The following is a 15,886-nucleotide window of genomic DNA, read 5'->3' as shown; positions in this document are numbered from 1 at the left end:
CTTTTGAGTAGAGCACTGACATGACCGCATTTGTATTTAACAGGATCACTCTGGCTTCGTGTGGAGAACAGACTGTAGTGTAGTAAGGATGAAAGTACGGAAAATACTTAAGAGGCCATTCCAATAACCCAGGGGCGAGATGATGGTGGTTCAAAAACTGTAGTAGCTATGCAGATGCTGAGAAATGGTCAGACTTCTGGATAACTTCTGAAGGGAGATTTAAAAGGATTTGCTGACTGACTATATATGAAGTCAAGGAAGAGCCCATGGGTTTCTGGTTTCCCCAAATGAAAGCATGGGGATGCCATCTACTAGGATGGGGAAGACTGTAGGAAGGCCAGGTTTCTGCTAGTGGTTACAGTGGTAGAAATTAAGAGCTTGGTTTCAAATTTAGGCAGCAATTTCACCAGTGCCTCCTGTAGTTATGATAAAACTGACTTTACTGAACACACACAAGGGTATAAAATGTGCCAGACTTACGTTTTCGTCCTCCTGTATTTCCAAGGTGTAGGTGACTACTTCCTCAGGTGAACAGCCTTCTGGTTTATTCCACTGCAATGTGACCCATGTGACCCCAGCTCGAACAAGTCTTGGTGCAGAGGGCATCTGAGGAATGTTTCCTAATGTGTAGCACACCACCTCTTGGCTATACCCACTGGAGAGAAACAGACCCGGTGAGACACGTTTAGAAGCACGGGAGGAGTCTCGGCATTTCAAAAGAGCAGGGATAAGCCTACCTGCTGGGCAACTTGCTTGGGTGGGAAAGTCTGGGGCCTGACAGGTTCACTGAGCAAAGGAAGGCAAGGATCCTTTATGTGATATTCCCTACCACAACTTCAATTTGCCCCAATCCAGCCCACCGCCCCCTGCACTGCTCTGCTTAGTTAGGTCTGCTACTAGAAACGCGTGCCATGTTACAGGACAATAGATTAAAAAATTTATTTTCCCCCAAAAGCACCCATCAGAAAGCACAGCACAGTGTGATGGTGACAAGCTATGAGCCACAGCTACCAAGGAGCCTTCAAATCAATGTGAGAGCAAATACCTGTCTATTGATACAATAAATGTTTTACAAATATATATGGTGCTATTTTTCAAAAGTCTGTAGATGCTTCTAATTCATTTACAAATTCTTGAACTGTAGAAGCCTTTATCATTATGACTGTTCAACCAGTGCACTCCAAAAATACAATGGGGCTTCCCTGGTGGCGCAGTGGTTGAGAGTCCGCCTGCCGATGCAGGGGACGCGGGTTCGTGCCCCGGTCCGGGAAGATCCCACATGCCACGGAGCAGCTGGGCCCGTGAGCCATGGTCGCTGCGCCTGCGTGTCCGGAGCCTGTGCTCCGCAACGGGAGACGCCACAACAGTGAGAGGCCCGCATACCGGAAAAAAAAAAAAAAAAAAAAAAAAAATACAATGGCTATCATGGGTAGGGAAGGAGGGCTGTAAACCTTGTGGTCTTAAGAAGTTCTTTAGGCTGGAAAAAAGGTTGGGACCAATGGTGTGCTGAACCTTTAAGAAGATTTTCAACAAGCAGTGATGAAAGAAAAAGATTTTTCCCTTAATCAACAGTTACCCAAGAAGTGCAACTGAAATACGGTCTTTTCAAAGCACCTTTAATCCATTGATGCTTCACGATAAACCTGTTCTTGCCTTTCTCTAGCAGCTTGGAGGCAAGCCGTGTGTCCTACACCCAGTCCAGATTTTCTCCAGTCCTGTGAGTATCTGCCGGGGCTTGACAACAATGGATGGCCCAGCAACTCTTTCTTTGTATCAGGAAACACTCAGACATAATTGAAAAGAGGCAACTGAATGAGTAGCTTGCTAAAGTGATGAAAGAAAAAGGCACACAATCTGAAAAAAATAAAGCCCCCAGAGGATTCCTTTCAAAATCTGTAGTTACCTTCCTCCTGATTCTCAGAGACCCCCTAGTGGGCCTTTGCATTACAGCCTGCAAGGCTGCAAAGAGGCCACACACTGGCATTTATCACCTCAGAAGGGGCTTTCTAGCCTCTGATTAGGATTCCCTTTCAGAAAATCTCTAACTGGTTCAGTGTGGAGGCAGCAGGCGACCTTGCGCCTTTTCGCAACGTGACAGAAGACTCAGAAACACCACACAGGCTGTTTAAAGGCATGAGGACCAGGAAACGCCATACCTGGTGCCAATGTCATTCCGAGCAGCCAGCCTGAATGTATACCCCATCGCCGGACACAGCTTTGTCAATTTGCAGTGTTTTTGGCTCCCAAAGAAGCACTGTCTGAAACCACTGTTTCTTTTTCCCTGAAACAGTGAAACAATACAAAGAAGTTTAAAAAAACATAATAAGAGAATGAAGGAGTATTTTGAACAACTGCTTAATTTCCTAGTTTGGATGAACAAAACCAAGAGAAGGAAAGTGCTCTACAATGAAATGCCAATCCTAACACAAAGGCACTAAAGAAAGTTGTGTTAACTGAGAGGGATAATGCACGGTCCTTGTGGTATTTCGTCAACAAAATAAAAAAGGTCCTTTCAGGCACAAGGCAGTGCTCAAGTTAAGGATCACAATTTCTCAGATCTTCTTCCTTACTTGGTCAAACTGCCTGATCTGACTCACAGGACTGAGTCTGCAGCCTCACAGGATTGCTAACTCTGGAGCTGCACAGCCACCCCCAGATGGCCCAGCACCTGAGGACCAGTCTACGCAGCTCTGCAAGCCACAGAAAGTCCTCCCTGAGGGGGAAGGGTAAGCTGCGACGAAGTGAGAGAGTGGCATGGACATACATACACTACCACATGTAAAATAGATAGCTAGTGGGAAGCAGCTGCATAGCACAAGGAGATCAGCTTGGTGCTTTGTGACCACCTGGAGGGGTGGGATAGGGAGGGTGGGAGGGAGACACAAGAGGGAAGGGATATGGGGACATATGTATATGTATAACTGATCCACTTTGTTGTAAAGCAGAAACTAACACACCATTGTAAAGCAATTATACTCCCATAAAGATGTTAAAAATTTATATTAAAAAAAAAAAGAAAGTCCTCCCTGGACTTCTCTCTCCTCTCCCGCCTCGTGGCAGCCCCCAAGCCCACACATGTACATTCTGGCCTGGTGAGCTGTTTGTCTACTCATCCCTAAATACTGGGTGCATGCCTTTGACTCATCTTGTCCACATCTGGTCTCTTCAAGGCAGTGCTTTGGACAATCCGAGAGTTCTATCAAGGCTTGCAGAGTTGCACTGAATGTCTGACAAGCACTTCATCTATACGTATTACAGCCATTCTTAAGTTTCTTATGAGGCTGGAAACATATTTTTAATGCATTCCTAGCCTTACATGATGCTTCAAATTCCTCGAAGGAAAAAGAAAACACTCCAGTGGGTTCTCTTAATAGAAGTAAGAAAACAAAAACAAAAACATAACTTAACTATGCTGTGCCATGCTCAGAGGCATGGAATACTCACATCGGCAGTTTTCTAGAATATTTCATACCCATAATCCACAGTATTTTATCTATGTTTATGCAAAAGAAAACCACATGCTAACACTGGATGAATTAGCATTTTAATCAGACAGCCGGGGGCCCAGGACTTTCAGGAATGTTTGAAATTCTCAATTTATTACATAAAAAACAAAGGAAGCACATTTTTCTCCTAAGCAAATTTAAGCATTTCCTTCCTTAAAGCAGGCCTCCAAATGCTTTCTACTGAAAGAAACATTCCAGGTGAAGTTTAGTTAAAAATAAATATACAACTAGCTTGAAGTATCACTAGGTTCAACAGATTAAAAACTACCATGCCACATTCATCCTCAAACTCTTCCCAACTCCCCTCACAAGCAAGGTGGTACCCTTTCCAAGGAAGGGAGTAGAAGCCCTAACAGTCCTGAAGATCCAAAGTTCATTTTATCAAGGGTTCAAAGTACATTCAGGTGCAACTATGGATAATGGGGAGTGGGGTGGGCAGGCAGTCAAACAGAATGTCTTTCAGCGGCTACTTTAGCAAAGTCACCCTGTGACTCGCAAATCACGCACGCCCTCATGCTTACTTTAACCTTGAGTGTTAAGGTTGCTGCAGACAATTTATTCATAGAAAACCTGTTTACGCATACATTTGCATAATTACATCCAGTGTCTGATTACACTCTATGCGCTGCACGCCCTGGTATGTTCTGTATCCATTTCAGGCAGTAGCATGATCTACCTTCTTTCCTCCTCTATTCCTGAGCTCAGAGTAAACAGTGCAAGAAAGGCACATCCTGCTGCCACGGAAGCCTCATCCCTTCCAAACCCAATGTTGGCTCCCCTTCAATGCCTCATTTTTCCTATTTCTTTGTTTGGTCTCCTTTGCCCATTTCTCGTGCTTAGAACTACAGCCAGTACATAAAAGCAGTCTGTTCCTTACTAGGTTGATTTGCTTTACTTTGGTGAAAACCAGGCTGTGGTTTAAATGAGAAAAAAAGAGCGGGGAGGCATCAATGATGGAAACTAGACTTTTATTTTAAGGGGCCACAGCACTGGGGCTCACTAAAGAACGGGGACAGAGGCATTCTGTGACCTTCAAGATGTTTTCCTATATTGCTAACATTAAAAATTTTTTTTTTCTACTTCAGTATCAAGAACAATTACTAAATGAACTCCAACTTGCTTAGATAAATCATGCCAAATTTTCCATCTTAATACCTTCCAAGATATACAACTATATGCATGGACCTCAGGAACACAGAGAATGACCCAGAGTTGTTGGAACTTCAGAATCAAGTTTTAGAAACAGTATTTGTAGAATCTGAAGGGGGTAAGAGTACAACTATTTCACAGAGTTAAAAAACAAAAGCTTGCTGGTGAATTTTTAGAACTCACTGAGTATAAAACAAAAAAAAGTGGGGTGGGAGTAGGTTAACAAAATATTTCGGACATGAGAAGTTTCTGAATAAAAGAAAATACTCGTGGATGACATGGAGTTTAATACAAAAGGGATATCTGAGAAGAAAGAAATTAATATTCACAAGAGTCACTGGCAGTGCAGAGGTAATCTACGGCTGAGAGGTTAGCAGGTGAAGATGGAGAACGCCAGTGTGGGATGGCTCCCGCGTCCCCCTGGTCGTCCGTGAAAGCCCAGGCCAGGCTCTCAAATGGCTTTAGTCTTAGGCATTAGAGTAAGTACACTTTCAAACGTACAGGCGATGTGAAGAATCTGTTTGTAAACCAAGTGTGATCCCAGGTTGCAAATAGCATTTATAAATAAAATATTATGCAGCTCTTCTTGTTGACAGAAATGGATAGGGTTTAAACAAAAAAAAAAAGATAATGCTTTAGAAGACTAAAAGATTGAGAGAAACGGACAGGAGTGATAATGTGAATGTTTATCGTTATTTATCAGAAATTAAATATGTCCAAGCCACTACTGTCTGAAGTTTTACAAATGGTAAATCACAACTTCCATGTTTGATAGGCAGCGTGGCTCCAAATGATTCTGAGATATTATAATTTATGGCATGTTCCCTCTTTTAATAAAATCTAAAGTACACAGGATTACTGAGACATAACCACTTTACTTAGAAAGACAACTTACTTTTTAATAATTTAAAGTTAGCTTCATGCAAAATCTCCTATTAAAACATGGTCCTAATGGAAATGGATAATCTCTCTCAACACTTTGTGGGCCTACTGTCATCAATAATCTGGTCAAACACAGGCAGCAGGGACACCTGTGGCCAAGGCCTTGTCCTGGTCAGCTACTGCTGCTAGGCTCCTTGTGGGGTGTTACATAGAGGGGGGGTTCCAAAGGTCTAGGAGTTGGCTGGTCTACAAGATCTGAGGTCTGGATGCCCAGTAGCACCCTGATTCTGCATCTTGGGAGCAATCAGGATCAGAACCTCCCTAAGATGAGCACTTGAGTTCCTGTTCTCCCGGGGAAGGAACAAAAACTTCACCCCAGCTAGAGAAAGAGGTGAGAGGAGGCTGGAAGCCCACACCCTTGATCATCCTGGAGCAGACCTAGCCACTGGACTACTGACCTCATTGGACACGAAGCCCCAGCGTGTTCTGGACTCACTTGCTACTGCCAGTGTCCACAAGCCAAAAAGGGCAGATTTTCAGGGTTCCCCGACTTGCTTCCATTTCATAATTTTGGGCATGCCCAAATGATTTTTTTCTACTGCACACACTGAGTTCATTCAAGGACAAGGTCAATCTTTCATAGAATGTGAAGAAATCTTGGAATACAAACCAACTGTGTGTTAACAGAGCTCAAGGTGCTCCCTTTGGCAGGGAGTGAGGCATTACAAACCCAGCGGCTTCCTTTTTCAGCTGTGCTCCTCTCCTCGCTCAAATGAATTCACAGTTCTCGCTAATCTGCCATCATCCCGCACCTAGACCTAGCCCGAGAGCACCCGTTCACCACCCCGGGCATTGGGACAAATGGAATTGTTTTCCGCCCAGGGTCCAGGGTGCTTCTCCTCCGATTCTGGTTAAAAGTGCTCGATTTGCCAGCAGCTGAATCATGTACACAGCGTATATCAGACTAGTCCTGCCCCAGTCCTGAGGTCCCCTGCTTTGCCTCTATCACCTCTCTTACCATTGAACAAAAATACACTGCATATTATCTACATCCGAGACCCCACTGGGTCAGCTTAATCTCCATCCTTCCAGGCAGCCCGCTCCCTGATGCCACTGCAACTCTATTTACCACAGAGCTCACCGGGCCTAGTCTGGATGTCTCATTTATCTGATCCTTGGTGAACAAGTACTTCTTTTCAGTTCTAGATTCACACAGTGAAGCGGGGGCACCACCTTCGGGGGCGAGTCGCAGCCTTAGCACAGTCAGAAAGCTACGTGCTCCACGCACATCTGTCCCTGCTCCATCCTCATCCTTACTCCCTTTGTAGAAGGGTCATACATTCGGTTACGACTCCTAATAATAATCAGAGTCCGGATGTTCTTTTAGGTCCTACAAAGTTCCTGCTATACTCTGAAGAATGTCAACTTTTTGCCAGACTGTGAAAGGACCCAACCTTAGAAAGGCAGGGGTGAGAGAAGGAGGCAAGGGGGAGTGTGTAAAATGTAACCCACGTGGCTACACAGCAGACAGTGACTCACCCTTGGAAACATTTTTCAAGATGAGTTAATATAAACTTCAGGGACAAAGATATTCTCAAACATTATTTCACTCTTTAAAATGAAATTTGGGGATAAATGATAAATAAAAGGTTTAAAATACCTTAAGGAATATATTCTCTATTTTCTCATTTTATCTTCTGCCCTTTTACTACCTGAGTATTTTTCTTTCTAATCTAGTTTAAAATTTTAAATTCGCTCTTAAATAAGATTATAAATATATTAATTATCCCCTCAAAAAAGGTGGGAGGGAGCAGTTTGCTGACCTCCTGTGAGTCACCCAAAGGAAGAGGACACATGTAGCACAACAATGAGGCAGAGACATTAATTGGCAGGAAAGCAGTTTTTCTCATGGGTTCCCTTTCCTTATCACTGAGGGAACAGGCAGTAATCTCTCCCATCTGTTTAGTGAGAAGGGCCGGGTTTGTGCACCGCTGAGTCACACCCCGTCGGCTAGCAAGCCGCGCTGCCCACAGGGTCTGAGTCCCATCCTACCACTGCATCTCTGGGGCACATCTGTCTTCCTTCCCCTCTTCCCAGAACACTCAGAGGAGAGCAGGGGTAGGAAAAGAGTTATGTTGTACTTTCAAAGTCCATGCCCTTGCATATAAGTCTTAGGGCATAGTGCCTAAAACACCCTTACGTGCTACACAAAGAAAAAGGGAAAAAGATGAATGGACTAGGAGAGTCAAGAGAACCTTTTATGTCACATGGTGACGATTTTAAACATGTCCAACATTCTTTGATTCTCCACCCAGTGAGGAGCAAAGCCTATGACCCTTTCCCTTGAATGTGCATGGGCTCGTGACTCACAATTGTAACTGACAGATGGAGTGGAAATGAAGTTGTGTGACTACCAAGGTGAGGTCTGAAAAGATGACGAAGTTTCCGTCTTTTCCCCAGAATGCTCACTTTTGCAATTCTGACTCCCCTGAGGCTGCCATGCTGTGAGGGAGCCTGAGACGAGGTCCCACCGCAGCCAGCAGTGACCACTAGATTTGCGAGTGAGGACCCCACCAGAAGGTTCCAGCTCCCAGCCAATGAGACCTCCCAGCTGAACCGCCAGGAATTGTGGAACCCAGGCTAGCTACTCCTCCAGTGCCCTGTCCAAATTCCCAACCCAGAATCCATGAGATAAGAAAGTGACTGTTTTAAGGCATTAAGTTTTGAGGTAATTTGTTATGCGATATTACAGTCATCTATTTTGATGTCCATAGATGTCTATAGTATGAAGTTTTCCAGTAAAGTTTTATAAATTCCTCCTGTACTATAGATAGCCAGGAGGTAAGGGAGCAGAAGTGTACATGCCCGTACTCAAAACCAGTGTTTAAAGTATGCCTGGATAAAGGCTTCTATTTTCTACATGCACTTAGCACATGCTTTTTCCCTCAAAGCGTCCAACAAAGTAAGGCCTCTCTGAATAGATCTTAAAAATTATTTCTGTAGAAGCTAAAAATGTAACAAGATTCCTATAAGATAAAGATCAACCAAAATTGTTAATCAATGGCAATGCAGTTAACTTCATATTACAGAGTGACATTTTAGAGAATTAAAATTTTTAATAATGCTATTCCCAAAGTTGTAGAGAACCCTGGGAATATTTTTAAATACAGACATGCAAAACTATTTGGGCAGTTTAGGTATTGCATAGCCTAAAGCCTCAGGAGTGAGCAAATTAAATAACCTTTCAAAGGACCTTCTCATCTAATCGTGTTTCTACCTCTGTTTGGTATCTGTTTATGAATGGAATAAAGTTCTAGTGGATAAATCAATTTACAGATAGGTTTGCCTATCTGAAAAATGGAATCTAATTATATAAAAAGTATTTATTTCATAACATGCCAATTAATTTTTAAAGTTAAAATATGTTTAAAAGTAGTTGTTAATTTGTAAAACTATGTAACTGAAAACAAACAAAAACATTTTTTTCAAATCTGTTTTCCTTCTTTATAAACTTAGTATCTTCATAACGTTGTCCTCACCACTTGGGAAGATGAATCCTCAAAATGGGTTTGTTTCCTGCTAAGGAACTTAACGCACCTATGGCCAATTCTATACATACAACTCACGCATGCTCCAACTAATTCAGGCCACAGTATTTTCTTGCCAGGAGTAATTCTGTAGACTGAGGTTGCTGTGGTTTCTCTGGCTGACATTTCCAATTCCCCTGGACTGCACTAACAATCTTGGAAGCTGGTATTTCCAACATTGGTACCACGAGATGAAGTTGGCTGATATTTTCAATTGCCTTCAGATTAACAGATTGGAAGTGATCCTTCCTGCTCCTCTTCCTGGCACAAGAAAATGAGAATGGCCAACACCAGGGTGCCCTGTGGTCATGTGACTTGTACTCTTCCTGATGTTTTCTTGATCTATTGACCTCCTTCTCTTACAGGTTCTTTCACAGCCATGCCTGCTCCCTTCCCAAGCTGCTCTTACCATGTTTGATAACTGCCTGCTAAATAAATAACATGCATTTGGTTGCCAGGTGTCATGTGCTCGTGGCCCATGGCTGCTGGATCCAGACATGGGCTGAGTGATTCTGGGCTGGGCACTCTCTGTAACAGCATAGTTCAACCTGTCAGAAACATCAACGATAAATCAAATAGAAAATAAGGCTGCACTGGCCAACTGAACTACTACCAGGCTCGAAGATTTAGTCTGCTAGTACATCTATATTTAGAAGTTGTACCAGCATTGGCCAACCCTAGGCAACATCAAATATAAATGTTGGCTTGAGATATAAAAGCATGTATGTGTTCAGCATAGCCATATATAAGAAGGGGTTCGTAACAGGGAGGTAGGGACACTCCACATCTGGGTGGATTCCAAAGTTCTTTGCACCAAACCTCACTCTCCCCTCGGTGATGCCTCTTTCATTTAACTGATCACTCTGACACAGAGGAATTTTCAAAGGTAAGAAAAGGGGGTAGCGTAGTTTGTGGCTGCATGTTACCAAATAAATACTGCATGCATTTTATCTCCTGGCACACTTGTTTTTTATATTAGTGGGAGAGGCTTGGCTATCTGAAATAGCCAAGGATGTTCCTCTGGTTTAAGACAAACAAACATAATGTTTTTATATATCTCTCCAAATACGGAGGTTCACCTGATGTTTAGTGCTCTGATAGGATCAATGTGTTGAGACTATCCCAGTGAAGGGAAGGGGGTGATTTTAGAGCAGGCTGCCTATACAAGGGATGAACCAAGGGATGGATGGGCTCAGTTCACCCACCTAGCCAAGGCCCAAGGTGGCCATCCTCTAGCTGGCAACCAACAAGCAGGACAAATGAGTTGATAAATTAGGTGCCAAGGACCAAGATGCGCATATGTAATATAGCCTCAGCTGGAAGCTCCCCACAAAGTCTGCTGCCCTAACACATAATAACCCCCTCCTGTAAATGTGACAAATGGTAAAAAGCACAGAGAATCTGCTTCCGGTGTGCAGATGTCTGGGGTCCCTAAAAGAGAGGGCTCCTTTTAACTCAGCTCTGTCTTTGATACGTATGGACTTCTCTGAGTTATTAAATCCTTCCTTGCCTAGTTTCCTTCCATAGGGGCTACAGTGGAGGAAGATGTTCCCTGGGACCTCAGAAAACACCCTTTGACATGGAGGTGGTAAAGATCTGTGATGTGGCAAAACACTGTCATTCTGCCAGGTCACTGATTTGGCCCTTATGTAAAATATGCTTTTGATGGACAAATGACAAACGAACCTGGGACCCCACTCTCCAATCTCCAAGAGGGCACCCCCCGAGAATGGGCAAAGAGCTCGTGGGCCTGGGCAAGTGGTACCTTCCCCTGACTTTCGGCCAGGCATCGGTGGTGGGCTGGGCAGTAGGCACTGGCCTTCCCAGTTTTCTCCACTGAACAACAGGCTATGCGGCCTCGGGCAGCAGGGCTCCTCAGAGACAGCGTCACCTGCACTCTCGGCAAGGCTCTCCTCATCCGCTCTGTGAGGCCAGTAAGTCAGTCTGCTTGCCAATGCTACAGCTCTCCCAAGAAGGGCTATCTAACCAGAAAAGCCACGTGCAAATTCACTCGTGCCAAGCCTTTTTTTTTTTTTTTAAATTTATTTATTTATTATTTTTGCGGTATGCGGGCCTCTCCCATTGCGGAGCACAGGCTCCAGACGCGCAGCCTCAGCGGCCATGGCTCACAGGCCCAGCCGCTCCGCAGCATGTGGGATCTTCCCGGACCAGGGCACGAACCCGTGTCCCCTGCATCGGCAGGCGGACTCGCAACCACTGCGTCACCAGGGAAGCCCAAGAAGCCTTTTGAAAGATTATCAATATAACTAACGCCTAAGTTAAACAGGAATCTGATTAATAAAGCAGGAGCCAAGCACCTCCTACGGGGCCAGCTCTTTCTCTATATGAGCTAGGTTGGCTGCTCGGGAACTAGATGCCCACAAAGCGACGGTCTGGGGCCTGCCGCCTACTCTAGGTTTCTGCAGTGGAGCTGCTGAGCCCGGGCCAGGCTGCCTAAACGGCTCCCCATGGGCTTCTGGGCTCTACCTGCTGACGGCCTTTTCTGTTCGAGTTCAAAGTATACTCCCCTTGATTTCTGCAGTATTTATGTCATTCTCGGTCTGCTGTGTTCTACAGATGCGTTCACTCATTAGTCACCAGGAAAGCCAAATGTGACATTCCTTTTTGGGCTGAGTCACATGTGAGGGAGAGTCTCGGGAACTCCACTAGTCACATTCCCACAAAGCTATTTTTCTGGTTCTTTCGTATATTCCCAACGTGTCATGTCTGGAAGCAAAGCTAATGGCAAATTAGCATCTATATATAGCACTAACATCCATTTTTATTTAGTTCAAACCAGAGCTATTAACCTCAGGGCTCCTGCGTAAGTTCCTGACAGAAAAATGTCATATTCCTTTCATACACTCCTTCTGTAATTGTTGACTTTTCCTATCCCAGATCTTAACATCAATGTGCTTAGGTGGTCTGAAATACTCATTACACAGAATCTGTCATCGTCCAAGTTATCTCATTCAATTTTAACCTACCTGTGAGATAACAGATGCTATTTTTCAAGCGGAGAAGCTGAGACTTGGGCGTTAAATTATTTGTTTGACTAGTTAGAGACAAAGCAGAAACAATCCAGTTCCTCTTTGGGTGAACACCATGTCACTGAACACATAAGCATGAATCCACGCCACGTGTTCATAGCGAGATCTTAGGAGACCTGCGTTTGTGCTGAGGAACTAGCTGCTAATAGCACCAGTTAGCATTTCTGCAGAGCACGCGTTAAAACAATATCTAAGAGTAGAACTCACACTACCACTTATCTGAGTCACCCCAACAAAGGGACATGGCCAGGAGAGGCCACACCTTTCCAAGTTATGAAAACTGATCTGTTTCAGGAGAAAACTGAAACTGATGGCTATAGCTGAAAAGCCAGTGACACCTGTGTGTTCCATTTTTAGTTGCTCATTACCATCTCATAGTCACAGTTACTTCCTGCAGCGATGGAAAAATTAAGGGAGTGGCTAGGGACAATTACTCACGGAGAAAAGTAGGCATCCAGCACTCTTGCAAAACTATTAGTGAGTAATGCCCAAGTGAAGTCTGTGAACAGTGATGTGACATTATTGACAATGAATTTAGGAGAGAGGGTGTATCAGCTTCCCCCCCTGTGCTTCACGGTTCTGTTTTCTGTTCCCCATTAGGGCCACACCTGCCTTCAGAGACCAGCAGGAGGTTAGCTCTCGATTTTAAGGTGGCTTTTCCCAAGGTCAACTCAGCACAGCATCCCCAGTCATAGGAGAAATAAATGCAGGTAACTCACTGGCCTCTCTGCTTCTGCTTTTTCATTCATGAAGTTCTTTTTCTAGAAACTTGACAGTAGGACTTGAGGCCCTGTGCTCTTAGTTTACTAACACCTTCTGAATTTTACACTAATTATTTTATTGGAATGGTGATTAAAAATTTGAGCAAAAGAGGGACTGTCCTGGTGGTCCAGTGGTAAAGAATCCGCCTTCCAATGCAGGGGACGCAGGTTCGATCCCTGGCCAGGGAACTAAGATCCCACAAGCCACAGGGTGACTAAGACCACGCGCCACAACTACTGAGCCCGCGCCTCAACTACAGAAAGCAAACCTGCATGCTACAACTAGAGAGAAACCTGTGCACCACAACGAAGAGCCCACGTGCCCAATGAAGATCCCGTGTACCGCAACTATGACCTGACGCAGCCAAAAAAATAAAAAATAAATGAAATAAATGTTTTAAAAAAATTGAGCAAAAGAATAAATTCTGGGAACTCTAGCCAGGGCTGATAATAATAAAAATACGGGATGAGACATTCGTGGTGGCATGTATGTTGACGGGGTCACCTCACCCCAAGCTGTGATTCTCAGACCAGGTGCCACAGCAGGAATGGGGTGGGGTGAGACTCTTGAACATAAGCTTCTTCGAGACTGAACAATACCTGCTTCCCTCTCAGGTGGGGAATCTGCTCCTTCGTGCACCCACCCACCTTTCTGCCCTTTAAGCTCGTTTCTACAGCCCCATGGGTGCCATAGAGGCCATGAGGGCATGGCTGGGAGAGGCGAGCTCTGGCTGTGGAGAGGGTTGGGCGTGGGGGGAGGAACTCCAGCTGAACGCCCCTCCTGTTCTCCTGCCCCACCGTACTCCACCAGGGCACGGTCTGGAAAGAGACTTGTACCAGGTGTACCTGGCTCAGACACCACCAGCAGAAGGTTTTGGAGGGAGAGCCAGAGCCTCACGTGCTCTCACTTTCTGCAGGTCAGATGTTGTTCTCTGTACATTTGATTTTTTTCCTTGAAGAATATTAAGCCACAGGACATAAAAGGATTCCTGTGTTGGCAAAAGGCCTATAGTCAATTAGCCTGGAATTTCCAGGAAAGCTCACCAGAGCTGACACCAGCAGGAATTCAAAGGTGGGAGGGAATATAAAGAGGAAAGGGGAAGACAGAAGAATTAGGATGGAAGTGAGGGCAAGATGGAAGGAGAGCAAGGATGGGAAAGGCAGAAGGCCCCAAATAAACAACTTCACATTCTGTGGTCACTTGTCCATAGTGGGTCCTACTGAGTACAAACGATCATCAGACAGAGTTTCTCCATTTCATGTGAGGCTGTAGCATGTTTCCTCCCAGCATCATGCCAGGACACTTTCAAGTCAAATTCAAAGGTAAGGTGGCCAACAACTGAGTCACCATTACCATTTCCTGCAGCACCTGGGTTTTTCTTGAGGTTTCCCACTGACCTTACTTAACTTATGAAGCCATGGTCCAAGACAGAGAAGCAGCAAAAAACGCAGGACACACAAACACACACACACCCTCACCAGTGCTCTGAGAAGATACGGAGAGGAAAAAAGCTCCTCTTTACTGGGTAAACTCTATCCCGATATAAAACCTCAACCACAAGGGCCATAGGGGGTGGTTTCACTTTCCAATCAAGCCGCCTTAAAATGAAATCCACCTAATCTGTAAAATATACTGGTTAAGTCTGAGATTTCACCAATCTGTACATAGGAACTACTCACAAGGACCCTAAGAACAATAGATCATTGTCTTTGGTAACTTGGAACTCTAGCTGTTCAGATGCAACCCAGATGGGAAAATATGCTTCTGCAAAAAGTGATAAAGAGCCCCCTTTCCACATCAAAATTTCATCATGAGAATTTCATCCGTTTTCATTTTACATTTGGTTAAAATATTTTTCCCACACTTGACAAGTGGCTTTTTGCCTAAGCCTGTGTTCTGAATCTTTCAGTGCCCCTAAATTTAAGTCACAAAGACTAGTTAACTTGCATTACTCTCCAAAGTCAACATTTCCTATTCTTAAAATCCTTAGTCCGTTTGCTTGATCACAGAAAGAGAAAAAAACACAGGTAAATGAATGAACGGAATTAAGATATACAAGAATAGTATCGTTGCTTTTTAGAAACAGAAGATTTCTGCATCCCATGTTCCTGCCTGAGATTCTGTGCAGTGTTAGTGAGGCCAGGAAAGCACTGGGTCACCATTCAGCAGAGAGTGGCCTAGAGTGTAAGAAGACTTCACCACGGATACCATCCAAGGCCTCTGGTGACAGAAACAGCAAAGGGGGCACCCCCTCCTAGGATGGTCTAGCCAGTAGGGTGCTCACAGGTGGGTGAGATCTCCAGGTGCTGTCGTCTCCCCTGCCCTGCTCCCACAGAGAAACAAACTAGGCTTCCCAGGCTGCAGTGTGGTTTACCTTATGGAAACCATCTATGCAGGCTGGCCCTGGGCAGTCAAGATAACAAAGAAGTCAATTCGTGGTCAGATACTAGGGTCTCCAAAATAGATAAGGTGCTATCTTTTCTTTCAGCAGCATTTCTTGCAAATAAGTAAATATATTTTGATGCACAATTCACTACACTTCAGTCCATCTTCATTTTCCAGTCAATAACTATTGGTTTAAAATTTTCTCTACTTACATTAATTTTTCCATGTGTTTAGCATATCTTCAAAAACGAATAAAATGGCATTTGTTCAGCAATTTCATTTTTAAAAGGTGTTTCAGAGGGATGAACATAAAAATATGATTACCTCATCCCATTCTAAAAGGTAGTTGGTGATTTTTGAACCGTTGTCAGTTGGTGCCTAAAAAAATAAATAAATAAAATGAGATTAGAGAAAGTTGTTCATAGACAAAAGTTATGAGCTCTCCACTTGGTTCGAATACAATGTCCATGCTAGTACTGTACTCTCCCTGCAGGGGGATAACCCTGGATACCTCCTGCATTTGCTTCTTCAAACATTATCACAAAACCAATTTTAATACAAGTCA

The 15,886-nt window shown here is 44.1% G+C and overlaps 1 protein-coding gene across 4 annotated transcripts in view; it reads right to left on the bottom strand.

Annotated features, from left to right (window-relative positions):
- FNDC3B (fibronectin type III domain containing 3B) overlaps positions 1 to 15,886 on the bottom strand; it is a 357,724-nt gene that overhangs the window by 59,646 nt on the left and 282,192 nt on the right. For all 4 annotated transcript variants that reach the window (XM_059065627.2, XM_067034020.1, XM_067034019.1 and 1 more), the window contains 3 exons: positions 15,646 to 15,699; positions 2,157 to 2,281; positions 481 to 655 (listed from right to left, as the gene is read on the bottom strand). In XM_059065627.2, the coding sequence (XP_058921610.1) occupies positions 481 to 655; positions 2,157 to 2,281; positions 15,646 to 15,699 (354 nt within the window). The remainder of the gene's footprint in view (positions 1 to 480; positions 656 to 2,156; positions 2,282 to 15,645; positions 15,700 to 15,886) is intronic.

Source organism: Kogia breviceps, chromosome 5 (assembly GCF_026419965.1).
Source record: "Kogia breviceps isolate mKogBre1 chromosome 5, mKogBre1 haplotype 1, whole genome shotgun sequence".
Taxonomy (NCBI): domain Eukaryota; kingdom Metazoa; phylum Chordata; class Mammalia; order Artiodactyla; family Physeteridae; genus Kogia; species Kogia breviceps.
The sequence above is the reverse complement of the archived record's forward strand: the minus strand, read 5'-3'. Positions and strand labels throughout refer to the sequence as shown.